The 15,543-nt window shown below is 40.1% G+C and overlaps 1 protein-coding gene across 9 annotated transcripts in view; it reads left to right on the top strand.

Moving 5' to 3' along the window:
- Positions 1–13,494, top strand: part of LOC132106607 (chromodomain-helicase-DNA-binding protein 9-like) — a 263,046-nt gene extending 249,552 nt beyond the window's left edge. For 6 of the 9 annotated variants that reach the window (XM_059512518.1, XM_059512444.1, XM_059512475.1 and 3 more), the window contains 16 exons: positions 2,125–2,214; positions 2,742–2,845; positions 2,927–3,044; positions 3,164–3,221; positions 5,820–5,868; positions 5,960–6,212; positions 6,860–7,065; positions 7,174–8,031; positions 9,066–9,226; positions 9,479–9,709; positions 10,606–10,783; positions 10,899–11,038; positions 11,146–11,343; positions 11,423–11,560; positions 11,659–11,763; positions 12,213–13,494. In XM_059512518.1, coding sequence (XP_059368501.1) covers positions 2,125–2,214; positions 2,742–2,845; positions 2,927–3,044; positions 3,164–3,221; positions 5,820–5,868; positions 5,960–6,212; positions 6,860–7,065; positions 7,174–8,031; positions 9,066–9,226; positions 9,479–9,709; positions 10,606–10,783; positions 10,899–11,038; positions 11,146–11,343; positions 11,423–11,560; positions 11,659–11,763; positions 12,213–13,094 — 3,769 coding nt within the window. In that variant the 3' untranslated portion in view covers positions 13,095–13,494. The remainder of the gene's footprint in view (positions 1–2,124; positions 2,215–2,741; positions 2,846–2,926; positions 3,045–3,163; positions 3,222–5,819; positions 5,869–5,959; positions 6,213–6,859; positions 7,066–7,173; positions 8,032–9,065; positions 9,227–9,478; positions 9,710–10,605; positions 10,784–10,898; positions 11,039–11,145; positions 11,344–11,422; positions 11,561–11,658; positions 11,764–12,212) is intronic. The other 3 variants (XM_059512465.1, XM_059512484.1, XM_059512493.1) reach the window with 3 other exon arrangements.
- Positions 13,495–15,543: the final 2,049 nt, after the last annotated feature.

Consider the following 15,543-nt stretch of genomic DNA (forward strand, 5'->3'; position numbering starts at 1 on the left):
CCTCAAATCTGGCCCACGAGGTCCACTTTCCTGCAGAGTTTAGCTATTTAAGGTCTTAAGGATCATTAGAAAATCACAGGTAGGTAAGTTTGATCAGGGTTGGAGATAAACTTTGCAGTGCATTGGCCCTCCAGGACAAGATTTGAGGAACCCTGATAGACGCTAATGTCTGATGCACCAAATATTTGGGGTCAATAAAATAGTGTTTTTGAAAGAAGCCTGTTATGTCTACTAGTGTTGCATTTATTTGATCAAAAATACAGTAATATTGTAAAAGATTATTACAATTTAAAGTGATTAAAGTTAACCATCTTAATATTTTAGAAAAATGTGATTTACTCCTGCTGATGTGGTGCTCAAGAAATTAACTTTCTAACTATTGTCGGTGATGAAAATAGTTTAGCAGCAAGAACACTTATTCCTGGTCTTAATTTTACCATCAGTACATCCCATTTATGTTACATCTGTTGTGCAACTCACCAATAACGTTAGGCCATAAAGCAGCAGCGACACCCACTTTCAACCACACAGCCACTCGGCTACGTGTGAACGCCTCATGAGATGGATATCTCTTACTCTGGGGGAAGCGTGTGATGCAGTGATAGAAGGGAATCTCCCGTTTTCGCCCTGTGATCTTATTCTGGTAAAGCCCACTCTCACAGACTTGTTCAGGGGGTTTTCTCTTAGGGAGTGGAAGATGGGGTGCCTTCAGGTCACGCTCTTCAGTTCTTGACACTTTAGTTGTCAAACTCACTATCAAAACTGTCTGACTGTCCCCACTCTTGACTACAAATGCTTAACAACTCTTGCATTAGAAAGCAGCCAGTGTTGTACATCGTGTCACGCTATAAATAAAGCTGTGTGATTGTGCTTTGATAAATGAACTGTTCTGGACCAGGATGTGTGTGTGTGTTTTTTGGGAAGTCGTGGCCTAATGGTTAGAGAGTCGGACTCCCAATCGAAAGGTTGTGAGTTCGAGTCCCGGGCCGGCAGGAATTGTGGGTGGGGGGAGTGCATGTACAGTTCTCTCTCCACCTTCAATACCACGACTTAGGTGCCCTTGAGCAAGGCATCGAACCCCCAACTGCTCCCCGGGCGCCGCAGCATTAATGGCTGCCCACTGCTCTGGGTGTGTGCTCACAGTGTATGTGTGTGTGTTCACTGCTCTGTGTGTGTGCATTTCGGATGGGTTAAATGCAGAGCACAAATTCTGAGTATGGGTCACCATACTTGGCTGAATGTCACTTCACTTTCACTTTTTAGAGAGAGTTTATTACTGTAAGGCTGGCTGTGCATTCAGGGCTCTCTGCCATTGGAGAAAGTTCCCTATTGTTAAGAAAACTCCTGTTTAACATGCACACACGCACACACACACACACACACACACATATGCATACTTGCATTTGTGGGACTCTCAGTAGGCATAATGGTTTTTATAGTGTACAAACTGTATTTTCTATCGTTCTACACCAATCCTACACCTAAACCTACACCCCTGAATTTCATAAAACACAATTTTGTATGTTTTTTTAAGCCTTTTATTTATTTTTATTTTTTAACAGTTACATTGCCAACACTTACTTTCATGCATGTTCTCTGAAGCGACTTTCATAAAAAAAAATGAAAAGGCTGTATGTGTTAGCACTCATTAACACTAGCCATATGGCAATGCATTTTACATCAAATCATACACATAAGCCAGTTGTTTTATGTTTTTGTAAGAGGTCTTATGCTAACCAAGGCTACAATTATTTGATCAAAAATACCTAAAAGTAATTTTGTGAAATACTTATTACAATTGAAAATACATGTTATTTTTCGAAATATTTTAAAATGCAATTTACATCTGTTATGGCAAAGCTGGATTTTCAGCATAATTACTTCAGTGTCTCATGATTCTTCAGAAATCATTTGAAAAAGCGAATTTGGTGCCCAAGAATATTTATTATTATTGTCAGTGTTATTAATAGTTACAATTCTAAGGACTCTTTGATGAATATAAAGTTCAAAGCATTCATTTGAAATGTAAATCTAAATGTTTTAAAATAAATGTATTCTCACTTTCGATCAGCTGTTAATTTCTTTAAAATATATACATATATTTTGTCTGTCTCTGTGTGGCAGGGTTCTGCTGAGGGTCAGAATGCTGTACTATCTGAAACAAGAGGTGATCGGGGGACATTGCCAAAAAGTACTGGATGGGGCAGATGTCAGGTAAGAATTGTCATGAACCCTCTCATCACTTTCACTAGTCTGGGAAACCAACACACTTGAGCGGAGCGTGTGCATCTGTAATACCAGCAGTGGTAGAAGTTTTTTTTTTTTTTTTTACATGCTGGTAATTTGAATTTAATTTTAATCTACATAAAACTGATCAAAATCTTAAAATATAAAGATTTCACAAGACATTCTCTTGTGTATCATAGATCTCTTTAGATTTTAGGATTATAAATAGATCCTCATTGAACTCCTCCAGTGTTAGTCAGTTTAAGCCAGTTTGTTCAATAAGAGGAACATTGAAGCGCCATCTGCTGTTCTACTGAGGAAACTTCAGGAATGCACTCATGCAATATCAATATCTACATTTGAAGGAATGGTTCACCAAAAAAAGTTCAGCAAATTAAAATATCAGACTTAAATTGTGGTCTGTTCCAAAATCCAAAATGTTAACTACCGTGGACTAAAGTGTATAGCAGGTTACTGCTGGTAATGGCAGAAATGTTTGTTTTGCTGTCTCTCAGTGAGATAGAGATCTGGGTTCCTGAGCCGGATCATTCAGAGATGCCTGCTCTGTGGTGGGACATGCTCTCGGACAAATGTCTGCTGTTAGGAGTCTTTAAGCATGGTGAGTCGGATCAGCTCTGCTGCGCTCAAGGCTTTATGTGTGGGTACACACATTTATCTAATGGCTGTTTTTGTTTTGTAGGTTATGAGAAGTACAACACTATTCGTGCAGATCCAGCGCTGTGTTTCTTAGACAAGGTTGGGCGGCCAGACGAGAAGGCCATCGCTGCTGAGCAGAGAGGAAATGACTTTATGGATGGGTAAGAGGCACAAACATGTGCTCCATTCAGACAGATAGAAGAAGTCTTTTATCAGTTTCTGCCTGCAGTAACTGTAAACTGTTTTTGTTTATGTGTGTGTGTGTTATCTGTTTGTGCAGAGATGTGGATGACCCTGAGTATAAGCCTGCTCCAGCTTTGCTGAAGGATGATATGGAGGTATGCAATTGGAAGAGAGAGAACTGGGCCTGATAAGACTGTTACACACACAAGTGCATACAGGAGCTCAACGAATGCCAATTAGTGTGACTTCAGGGATATGTGAAGTTTAGAATTGGTTGTCTTTTCAATTCATGAGTTAGAATTGGAATCGAATTGGCCCTGCACACAAGAGTAATGTAGTTTCAATTCCGTAAACACAGTCACAAAACAGGTATTTATTAGTCCAAAATAATGTTTTGTAAATAAATAGCTGCCTATTTGTTCCCTGATTTGTAGAATGCTGTAGAATACTTTAACTTTTTATATATAAATCTGCATATAATATACATGGAATATATATATATATATATATATATATATATATATATATATGGGCATAGTGGTGGACATAGACTATTTGTTTTAATCTAGATTAATCCACTGTGATCTTGAAATTAATCTAGATTTAAATGGCTCATTCCAATTCTGCCGAAGGCATTCAGCATATGTGTGTTACCCAAATAAAATTGACATACAGTAAGTCTTTGAGAAGGGGTTTATCAAGCTAGGTGGTGCATTAGAAAAGAGGCTCATCTCCTGTTTCCAAAATGCATCACAAAGTGCTTGGAAAAAGCTATAAACTAATTCCACATTGCACAAGGTGCAAACAACCTTATGCCTGTTTTACACATACTCCGTCTGCAGTACGTATGCGTTGCATATTTTTTACGCACCCATGTTAACGGATTCCAGTTGCGTTCCAGGAGCTTTGCGTCTGCAGCAGTGCAGCGATCGTTTACATACCGAGCAGCGAACTGCAAACGCGTCCTGTTTGAAAGCACATCAAGTCCATGCTGCACCACATACGTAACGCACACGGACTGCATATGCACTGCAGACGGAGTATGTGTGAAACTGGCGTGAGCAGGGCTGTAGCTGGGGTCAGCGGGGACCCTGTGAAGGTTGTACCAGTGGGCCCTGTTTGAAATTGTTTAATTTGTATGTTCGTTTTTTTTTTTTAATTTGTGCTATTTACACAATGTTTAAGTTTTTTTTTCAAGTTTGTAGGTGTCAAGGTACAGAAACCAAATAATTACCGTATTTTTCGCATCAGTCCAAAAATACGTCATGATGAGGAAAAAAACATATATAAGTCGCACTGGACTATAAGTCGCATTTATTTAGAACCAAGAACCAAGAGAAAACATTACCGTCTACAGCTTCGAGAGGGCGCTTTATGTCTTCAGTGTAGACTACAGGAGCACTGAGCAGCACAGAGTGTCCTCTCGCGGCTGTAGACGGTAATGTTTTCTCTTGGTTCATGTCTCTTAGTTAATTTCTCTTCATAGCTCTTCAAGTCATCATAGCTCGCCTAGTATAGACCCTGCTGTCAACCAAACTTTGAGAATAGATTAACGGCAATTTTTTTTTATCACCCGATTAGAGTCTCCCGTTAACGCAGCATGTTAACGCCTAACACGCCTAACTACTAGCATATATATATATATATAGCCGGGGCCTTTATTTACCTGAACTGCAGAAGGTTTTATTAGAGGCAGGCCTTTATTTCTAATTCCATCTGTTTGATATGTAATTGTTTTAAATAACACGTTTTTAATTAAAAGTGATAGCGTTCCAGTGGACAGAGATCATAACACTAGCACAGAATCAGTTCAGAATCAATCACCAAAAGAATCAGTTCAGTTCAGACGCTCTGTGTGTCGGTCTGCTTCACACTGAATCACACATGCGCAGTATCATCAGCTCCTCGGTTCTCGAATCGGACGCGTCTGACAGGAACGCTTCTCGGTTCAGTGTACTGGTGATCCGAAAACCGATGCAACCGGTCTTGACTCGAGAACGAGAAATGCTCTGGCAGTGGGAGTGTACTTTCGTTATCTGGCTCTGCTGCACAAATTTTCCCCCGGCCTTTATTTAAGACCGGCCTTTATTTGTCCGTGTTGACCACGCCCCTGACCATTATAAGAGGCCCGGCGTTTATTTGACTACTGGTTTTTATTTGAGGAATTATGTTATATATATATATGTATATGTATATGTATATGTATATATATATACATATATGTATATATGTATATATATATATATGTATATATATACACACACACACACATACACAGTGATTATAGAAAAGAATATAGTGTTGAACACCCCTTTAAAATAATCACATTTTGTTGCTTTGCAGCCTGAAATGAAGATGGACACAATTTTTGTTTTATCCAGCTGTATTTTACTCAGTGCTCAGTGCAACTTATAACATGAAAGATATAACACCAACATGTCAGGAAAAAAATGTTTCTGAAAGTATTATGTAGTGTTTATGGTAACATACACAATAATTCATACTAAAACATACTGTTACAAACTGTTTTTCATTCATAAACATTGTAAACCGTTATTTGAATTTTTTTTATACTTTTTTTTCTAAATCTGTGTGCTACTTCAATTAGAATTTAGTTAAAATTAAAAGTGTAGCAGATTAGATTTTTTTTAAGTTAAAAAATAATAATAATTAGGGTGTTCTTTGTGTTTTGTTTGTGTGTGTGTGTGTGTTATAGTGTTGAACTATGATTTAACATGTGCTCTTACCTCTAGGATGATGCTTCCTCCCCAGGGGAGCTGGTCATCACTGATATAGGCGGAGGTATTGACAAACTATAGTATTAAATAGTGATTCTCATTCCCTTTTATAAATAAACCCCTAATAAGTTAATATTAAGTCATTGTTTGTGCAGAAGGAGGTTCTGTTTTAGACGGTGGCGGTGGGACTCTGGGTGCTGGCTCAGGGATGTACTGGCCCTCACCCTCTGTGCTGACTGCCCGACTGCGGCGTCTGATCACCGCGTCTCAGCGCTTCACCAAGAGCAGACAGATACTTCAGATCCACCAGACACAGCAGGCCATGACCCCTACCCTCTACCCTCTGCCTCCAACGCTCAGCGACACACTCAGTCCCAAACTTGCTGCTAAAATTGAAAGACAACAACGGTGAGAGATTTTTGTTAGCATCAGCTGTAAAGGCTGGAATACACTACTTTTTTTTGTTTTTGTTTTTTTATGTGAAGTGTGTCTGAGCCAGTCTGCAGATATTTGGCAGCTAGAGTTGACAGATTTCACAGATAATCACATAGCGTATGATGGTTATAGTCTCTCTCTCTCTCTCTTTTTTTTTTGGCTTAAGACTATGTTTCCATCCAGTCGGAGGATATCAGACATGTTTGATATCTTGAGCCGATTTCAGAATGCATTGTTTTCATTGTCATGTTTCTCCTAGCCATGAGGTGCATGTTTCTGTGTGAGATTGTTGTGTTTGGAAAAGCTTGAAAGCTTGGTAGTGTGTCATCCTTAGTTTAGTTTAATGCCCAGTTTTTCTCTGTAACATCTATTTGATGTTGTGTTTTAAAATCTCTTCAGATTTTAGAAGTCATATAGTGTATTCCAGCTTTAATTTGACTTAAGAATGCACAGGTTTGTTTTTCTGCTGAATAATGCTTGACAGATATGTGTAAAATGATGTAAACCCACTTGAGATCATGTGACCTAGAAAAAGCTGTTTGATTCAATATCTTGAATCCATGACTTGCGTTTAAGGTGAAAAGGAGGCAAATATAAACCTGAAGTTCATTTTTCAATAGGTGGACGCGTAGAGAGGAGGCAGATTTCTATCGTGTGGTTTCAACATTTGGGGTAGTGTTTGATCCAGATTTGGGCTGTTTTGACTGGGCCAAGTTCAGAGCCATGGCTCGACTGCACAAGAAAACTGACGAGAGTCTACACAAGTACCTGTGTGCCTTTATTGCCATGTGCAGGAGAGTCTGCCGCCTTCCTGCTATAGAGGGAGGTCAGTGCCACAAACATGCACGCACACTTAAATTGGTTTTCATTCAAGTCTGCCAAAGCAAGTCTGCTGTACTAGTTCATCATCAGTTTTTGTCTACTCTCTCCTCAGATATGGTGGATTCCTCTCTTGCTATTCAACCTATCACAGAGGAGCGTGCCTCCCGTACCTTATACAGAGTGGAGTTGCTGCGGAAGATAAGAGAACAGGTGTTGCGTCACCCGCAGCTTTATGAGCGTCTTGCACTGTGCCAGCCAGGACCGGATCTTCCAGTGTGGTGGGAAACAGGATCCCATGATCGCGATCTTCTTCTTGGGGCAGCCAAACATGGAGTCAGCCGAACAGACTACCATATCCTCCGCGACCCGGAGCTCTGCTTTATGGTGGCACAGAGGAACTACAGCCAGAACAAGGGAAGTGCAGCACAAGTCCAAGCCCAGAATCAGACACCTTCACTGGGGCAATGTCACATCCCAACCCCCCTCCAGCACATCCAGGCTAAAGAGGCTCCTATTTCACCCCTCCAAAACCAAACTGAACTAAAGGAGGAGCCACTGTCAGAGGGAGAGGAAGAGAGTGGAGAACAATTTCCCAAGATGGAGACACAACCTATCAGACCACCAACACCTTCAGGAGTGGATGAGAAAGATGACATCCCCAAAGCGGGAGAGAACGAGAGCCGGATGGTAGCAGCCAGAACTAAACCGCTAACTCCAAACTCAGTTACTCGAAAACAGAAGAAACTGAGTAAGCGGAGCCGCAGAGAGGCCAGGAGGGGGTCGGGATCTGACTCGGATGGCTCCTCGTCCAGCTCTTCGTCGAGTTCTTCATCAAGATCTTCTTCCTCATCCTTGTCTTCATCACGGTCTGGATCCAGTTCCTCGTCTTCCTCCTGTTCTTCAGGCTCTTCGTCTTCATCGTCTTCCTCATCTTCAGAAGACAGTGACAGTGAGGAGGTACCAAAGAACAGTAAGTTATCTGATTAACTTAAATAGTATGTTGTAGACTTTCTACAACTGTAGAAAATAACTAGATAATAGTGATAAGAAATGTCTCTTGAGCACCGAATCAGCATATTAGAACGATTACTGAAGGATCATGTGACACTGAAGAAATAGCTGCTTTACCATCACAGGAATAAATAACAACTATAAAATGGTTATTTTGAATTGTAATACTGTTTTTACTGTTTGTATCAAATAAACACAACCTTGATGACCGCTTCTTTGAAAAATACTCAAAATCTTACCAATACCAAACTTACCATCCCTTTTTTTTTTTAAACAAGTTCATGGGGTTGCCAGTACAGCGTATTTTATTTCATTCACCATCAAGTGCGCTCGTTCTTGTTGGTGTTGTCAATCTGGCAACCTGCGTGTGTGTCACAAGGGAGGGGCTTGGTAAAAAAAAAAAAAAACCCTATCCAATATTTTTGAATTTGTACCGCAATACCTAGTTCAACCACTCGGTGTCAATCCTCCATACGGTACCTTTAAGTGAGAGAAATGCTTCATTCACTATGTATATATTCACTTGTTAAAATGGCAAACGGCTTAAGTAGTGCATACTGCAGTGTACTGCATATTTACTGGACATAGCCTGCTATTTCTTAAAATATGTGAAGCTTTATGTAATACGCATTTAAAACATCAGTATGCTACAAAGCTGCGATATGTCCTCATTATATTACATCTTTAAATTCAGCAAGAGGCATTCTGTTGTATTCTCAGAAATAAATATTTGTTTTAATCCAGTTTTATGTAAAAAAAAAAAAAAAAGAAAAAAAAAAGTCCTGTCCGGCAGTCTAGTCAAATGAGTCAAGAAAGAGACTGATATTGTTTCTGGTTCATTTATCACACTGAATATGGACGGTCAAGTTGAGTACATTTTCACAAATGTAGTAGGTTGTCTGGATATTCTGGTTCGAAGTCTGAGTTTTGCAAAAAGTGAAATAGATAATGTTTAAAGTGTGCTTGATCATGGGTCTGTCTGTATTCCGGTAGCGTCAACAGTGCCTAGTGTTAAAGGCTTTGACGAAGACAGCATTGCCTCACTCAACACTACACAAGATGACCTGCAGGACAGTCATGTGATCAACGGTATCTCTAACCCTCCCCACCCTTTCCTGGGAGGTTATATGCTTGCTGCCTCCTACTGGCCAAAGGTAAGCAGTCCAGGCCAACATCTTGTGCCAATTCCTCTTTTCTGTCTTGCTCGGTCAATGTTGTATCTTAGTTGTATCTAGCTGTGTCTCTGTCGCTGTAAGAACAGTATCATTTCATTTATAAAAAAGTTATAAACATCCAGAAATAACATTCTGCTTTAGAACATGGTTTTTCTCTACCCCAGCTTTTCCAGCTTAAAGTACAGTACTTAGTTGTAATGTCCTTACATCAGTACTGTCCACACATTGCAGGACCGTGTCATGATAAACCGGTTGGACAGTATATGTCAGGCAGTGTTGAAGGGGAAATGGCCAGGAGTTCGTCGTGCATATGAAGGCAATGCCGTGACTTCTTTCTACACCACCAAACTCCTGGACAACACATCCACGCTCACAGAAGACCCTTCTGCCTCCCCTCAGGGTTCAAAGGTGAAGAAGCATGATGCAGACAGAGAAAAGGAGTTCTCAGTCAAAATCAATGACGTATGTTATTTTACGTTCTCCCCCACAAATGCCGATCTGCGGTGTCATTGCAGCGCTTGGCATGTTTCGTTTGTTTTTATTGTTTAGTCCCCCCCCCCTTTTCCTCCAGTATTTGTTTGTTCATTTCTTCCTATCATTTGATTTTTCAGTTTTAGTTTCATTTTCAGTTTAGATTCTCCCGAGTTGTTGCTTTCTATATCAGAATCAAATCTGCTACACTGAAGTTGCAACATTCACCCATTTAAACTAAACCCGGTGTCTTAGCTTTGGTCCTCTATCCTTGCTTTAAAGGGGAAGTGTGTATTAAACATTTTATCATAGTCGTTGTATCATTATACTTTATTATTTTCATCATATTAATTATTACTTAGTTAAAAAAATTATGTTTTACTATATTGTTTTATTATACTTTTGTTATTAAATATTCAGGGCTGGTGAGCATAAGAGACTATACATTTCTATTTTTAATGAACAGATAGTTCTGGCTGAAATATTTTATATATATATATATATATATATATATATATATATATATATATATATTCTAATATATCAGACTGGTCAGGATGCTCAAACAGGTACAGCAATGTTTTGATAAAACCAACTTGTGAGAATTAACCTATTAATGGTTTACTTAATTTATTGATTGTATTTTTTTTGCACATTAAACTGAGGATTGAAAAGGTATTTGTGAACCAAAAAGATTACACGCATCATCTTTAAGCCCTTAGACTTCACTGTGTTCCTGTGTAACCTCAACCCACTAGAGACAATTTAAATAAAACTGCCTATCTTTGTAAAACCTGTTGTCATTTAAGAAGCTAATATGAGTGTGTTTATCTGTAAAACCTGCCCTGTTAGCATTGTGTCCTTAACCTCTGACCTTTGGCCTGAAGCAGGAGGGCAGCCTTAAACTGACCTTCCAGAAACAAGGTTTGCCTCTGAAGCGCCCCCTGGAGGGCGAGGAGGGACCTCTTGCCCAGCAGCAGTACCTAGCCCGGCTACAAGAATTACAGAACGCGTCTGATACCAGCCTAGCAGATTACACCAAAATGCAGAACCGCTATCCACAAGGTAATGTACAACCATACTTAACCAAATACCTGCTGTACCCTCCAACCACACCACACTGTACTCAACATACAGTGCTGGATGACACTAAAAGTGCATGTTCTTTGTCTTACTGCAGTACTGCCAGAGCAAATGCGACTGAATGGAGTTCTAGATGGACAGCCCGAAATTAAGAAGAAGAGAGGACGACGGAAGAATGTGGAGGGGATGGACCTGCTGTTCATGAACAGAAATGGGCCTCCTTTGATGCCAGAGCAGGTTTGACTCACTTATGACCTTTTTTTTTTTATTATTATTATATTTTTAAATCTAGAAAGTGGCACACTTAAGTATTAATATGGCAAACGCATGACCTACATTTGCAGGTTGCCGGTACATCTGCTCCCCCTGGACTGAGCACACCTCATGGGCTCAGCACTCTTGATACAGATAGTCCCGTTCCTGTCATTAGCCTCAAAGATGGGACGCGACTAGCTGGAGAGGATGCGCCAAAACGGAAAGATCTTGACCAGTGGCTAAAAGAACACCCAGGCTTTGTGGCAGATGTTGGAGCTTTTATTCCTGTAAATACCATAAAAATTAAAGTTATCCTTTCAGATAGCTGTTCATAAAAATAAGTTTCTGATCACAACATTTTTGCAGAGTGCAAACAAGCTGCAGTTTCAAGATGACATACCAAAACAGAAGAGACATCGCTGCAGAAACCCCAACAAAATTGACATCAACAGCCTGACTGGAGAAGAGCGAGTACAGATCATCAACCGGCGAAACGCTCGCAAGGTGAGTATTGGTGAGAATGAGATATAGGTGAGGTGGTTTTTTTTTTTTGCTTTAATGAGTGTTGTTCGTAATACTCGTTTTATATTTCTTTGTTCCAGATTGGTGGTGCGTTTGCTCCCCCTCTGAAAGATATAAGCCGGTTCCTGCAGGAGAATCCAGAGTATGGGGTCCCACCAGAGTGGGCTGATGTTGTTAAACAGTCTGTGAGTTTTCCATTCCAAATACAGTGCAAAAACAGAAATTAAACGTGTCACAATATACTGGTATGACAATAACCATAGTATATAAAAAATGTAATAATATTGTGTTAGTACTACACATATGATAATATAGTAAATAATCCAGCACTGGGTAATGCTGGCTACCACCTGTCAGAAAGAAGACAACTACACAGTGTGTAGCTACTGCTGCCACACTAAATCTCGTTGAAGGAGACGTTCTACCCACACCCATAAACGTAAGCTTGTCAGTGTGGGAGTTTTAAGCAGTAAATATATATCTGTAGCATTATTGTGAATTCTTTTGGCCATGATAATTGTGTTATTAAAATAATGACAGCCCTAAAAAATGATTATAATTTTACAAAAACCTTACGGAAACCATTCAACTTTTTTTCCGCCTATTTAAATAAAATATTCATTTGTGTTTCCAGGGTTACCTTCCTGAAAGTATGTTTGACCGCATCCTGACCGGCCCCATCGTTCCTGAAGAAGTGAGTCGACGAGGTCGACGTCCCAAAAATGCATTGGCTAAAGCAGCCACTATGGCCAGTCCCAGTTCCAACGCTGCCCTGGGGCTCAACCCCCTCCTAACAAACGGCCTCCTTGCCGGGCTGGACCTGCCTAGTCTCCAAGCTCTTCAGCACAACCTCCAGAGCCTCCAGTCTCTCCAACTCACCACTGGCCTCATGGGACTGCCTCATGACCCCACCAACATGGCCGCCATGTTTCCGATGATGCTGTCTGGAATGACCGGGCTGCCGAACCTCCTCGGAATGAGTGGTATCCTTGGAAAACAGGAAGCGGCATGTGTCGCTTTGATGAGTGACGAGGACAGGAAAAAGAAGAGTGTTGGAGAGTCCGTGACACCCAAAGGACCTGCCCAGACTTTGAGTCCGAATGGCAAGGCGGAAAGGACAGAGGGTCAAAGCTCCAAAGCGACCGCCTCGATGGCCGCCAACTCAAATCAAACAAGTTCTTCTGATTCAGGCCACCCACTGGCTCTCAACCCCCTTCTCCTCTCTAGTATGCTCTACCCAGGGATGCTTCTTACTCCAGGCCTTAACCTGCCTGTGGCCAACCAGCCGCAAGCTGCAAACACTCAGCCAACCCCACCGCTGCAAACTTCTTCCTCTGAATCCACGGCCCAGCTGCCCGGCCACTCGGAGGACAAAGACAGCGATGATGGGGAGGAGGCAGATGAAAAGAAGGATACCAGTGGTCCAGAGGGCTCGGCGAAGGCGGAGTCATCCTCCTCCGACGACGACAGCTCCTCCTCGTCATCAGTGGATTCCGATTCCAGCGACGAAGACTGAGTCTTTAAACATGTATAAATAAATATTATATATTTATATACATCTCTTAGAAATGTATACATATAAACACATATAGGAGTTGTCCTGCATTTACTACATCATGTTTTTTTTTGTTTCCATGTAAATATAATAAATAAATGTGTTGTGTAATGAAGATGGAAAAAAAAAGAAAAAAACGGAGATCCTAGAGAAACTGAAATGAGATTTCAGTGTTTGTTTAGGTACAATGTCGTTTCAAAGAGACGTTTTGCATGTGGAAAAAAAAAAAAAAAACCTTTGTGGAATTGTATTACACCATGATGTAAAATTGCAACAAACAAGAAGCAAAAACTAAAAGGCATTATTGTTATAGCTATGTCAGGGTTTAATTTTATTAAAGAAATGAGGATGCTGTTGCTCATTGCAGAGCTTTATAATTAATATATTTTGTTTTGGGAGAAAGAACACATGGACTGTTTGGGTTTCATTTGTAAATACTTGAGCAGGATCCTGAACACATAGACTTCACAAAGCACACCTACAGATCCACAGCAATAACACACAGGCAGCTTATGAATGTCACTGAAGCTGTTGAGACCCTGCGTTCGTTCGTTCAATTGTTCTTTCTTTCATTCATTCAGTCATCCATCACACAAGTTCTTCTTCATTCACTTCTCGTGGGATTTGTGCATCTGTTTACTGTCCCGGACACTCTGCATTCTGCCCAAGGTCTGTTCTTTCTTTCTTTCTTACTTCCTTTCTTTCTTTTAAATTGCTCTTCATACAGCTGTTTTACCCAAAGATTTGAGTTTTGTGGTGCAGGTGATCCATCTTGGTGTACAGTGACGTCTACAGTGATCCAGACACTCTTTTAGGAACACATTCCTTACAATGCCTGAAATCAGTGTCCGTGCATATTTTTCCAGCAAACATCACTGTTCTTTTTCAGACCACTTCTTTCACATCCATATATTCATGTTTCTTTTAGCATTCTGACAGCACTGTGTGTGTGTGTGTGTGTGTGTGTGTGTGTGTGTGTGTGTGTGTGTGTGTGTGTGTGTGTGTGTGTGTGTGTGTGTGTGTGTGTGTGTGTGTGTGTGTGTGTGAGAGTGTGAGAGAGTGATGTTCTGTGCATATGAACACTGTTGCCTCAATTTGCATGAAAATCTATGTTTCCAAGGTCCTGTTGGCCTCACGTATAACCCCCTTGTGACAAACAGAAGTGCATATATCCTCTCTTTTCCACAGACTGCTACAGTATTGTCATGTTAGTTGGTAAATCACCCACATTTGTAATCAGTGTGAGAGTATTGAGAGGAATTCAAGTATTTGCAGTAGTATTTCAGTTACTTGATCAGCACACATGAAGTCCCCAGAATTGATAGTAGGGTTTTTAAATGTTATAAAGGTCAAAAATCCCATGTTCCTTTAGTCTGACAAATAGGTCTGTGCTTTTGCAGATCCACGTACTCGCCTCGCTGTATTTAGATGTACATGACTGATCTAGAAGTGTCCTTATGCCATACTTCAGTGTCTGTCTCTCATGCACTGCACAATGCAACTCTCTTTACTTGTCTCACTAGTGAACACCGTTATATTAATGGTCTTGATTTCAATCATGTTTTCACACATGTAGGCCCTCTCTCTTATCTCTCGGAGTGAAATTTTGCCTCATTAGATGTTCTGAATGCCGTCTCTTCTCCACTGAGGCATCAGATTTCCCTCTTTCCAGTTTTAAAACTGTGTACCGGTATTGCTGCTTTCCACTTCTTGCCAAAACCACACATAAAACGTATATAGTTCCTCTTTTTTGACAGCGTTATCATCTCGTTCAACTTAATGAAGTTCTGAGGAGAATTGCAGGTTTGACTGAGAATTGGACATTTATGTTGATTTTCTTTCCTTTTTTATCATATGTACATAGAATCAATATTTTGGTTGTATTTCATGTTGCAGTATGAACCGCTGGACTACTGACCAGGATCAGGGCAAGATTTGCCGTTATGGCACAAAGACAATGACATCCCCCATGCAACAGCAAATGAAATAGAAATACACTACTGCAAATAAACGTTTGCTTTCAATTATGTGAATGATTAAATTGACAGACAGACTCATTTTGTTTCATAATTTCAATGTTTTGAAAGTAACCCCCCCTTTTTTTTTCTTTGGACCGTTGCAATACTTGCAAGTTGTGGCCTGTGTAGTCAATTAATGCTTCTTTCAGTTCAGGATACATGTCTTAAAAAAGTTTGTAATTTATTGAATTACTTTCTATGAAGTTCTACAGAAGAAATTGAGGTTTAATTATTTTTTATTAAACATTCTGACTCTGCAGAAAAAAATCTTGTCTCGTGTAATTTGTCAAACGTATTCAAATCTAAAACTGTCTAAAATCTAAAAATAAAACTGAGCTGTTTGATTGCGGTTGTAATTGTCTAGAATCAAATTAAAACACTTATCAGGAGCA

Source organism: Carassius carassius, chromosome 2 (genome assembly GCF_963082965.1).
Source record: "Carassius carassius chromosome 2, fCarCar2.1, whole genome shotgun sequence".
Taxonomy (NCBI): domain Eukaryota; kingdom Metazoa; phylum Chordata; class Actinopteri; order Cypriniformes; family Cyprinidae; genus Carassius; species Carassius carassius.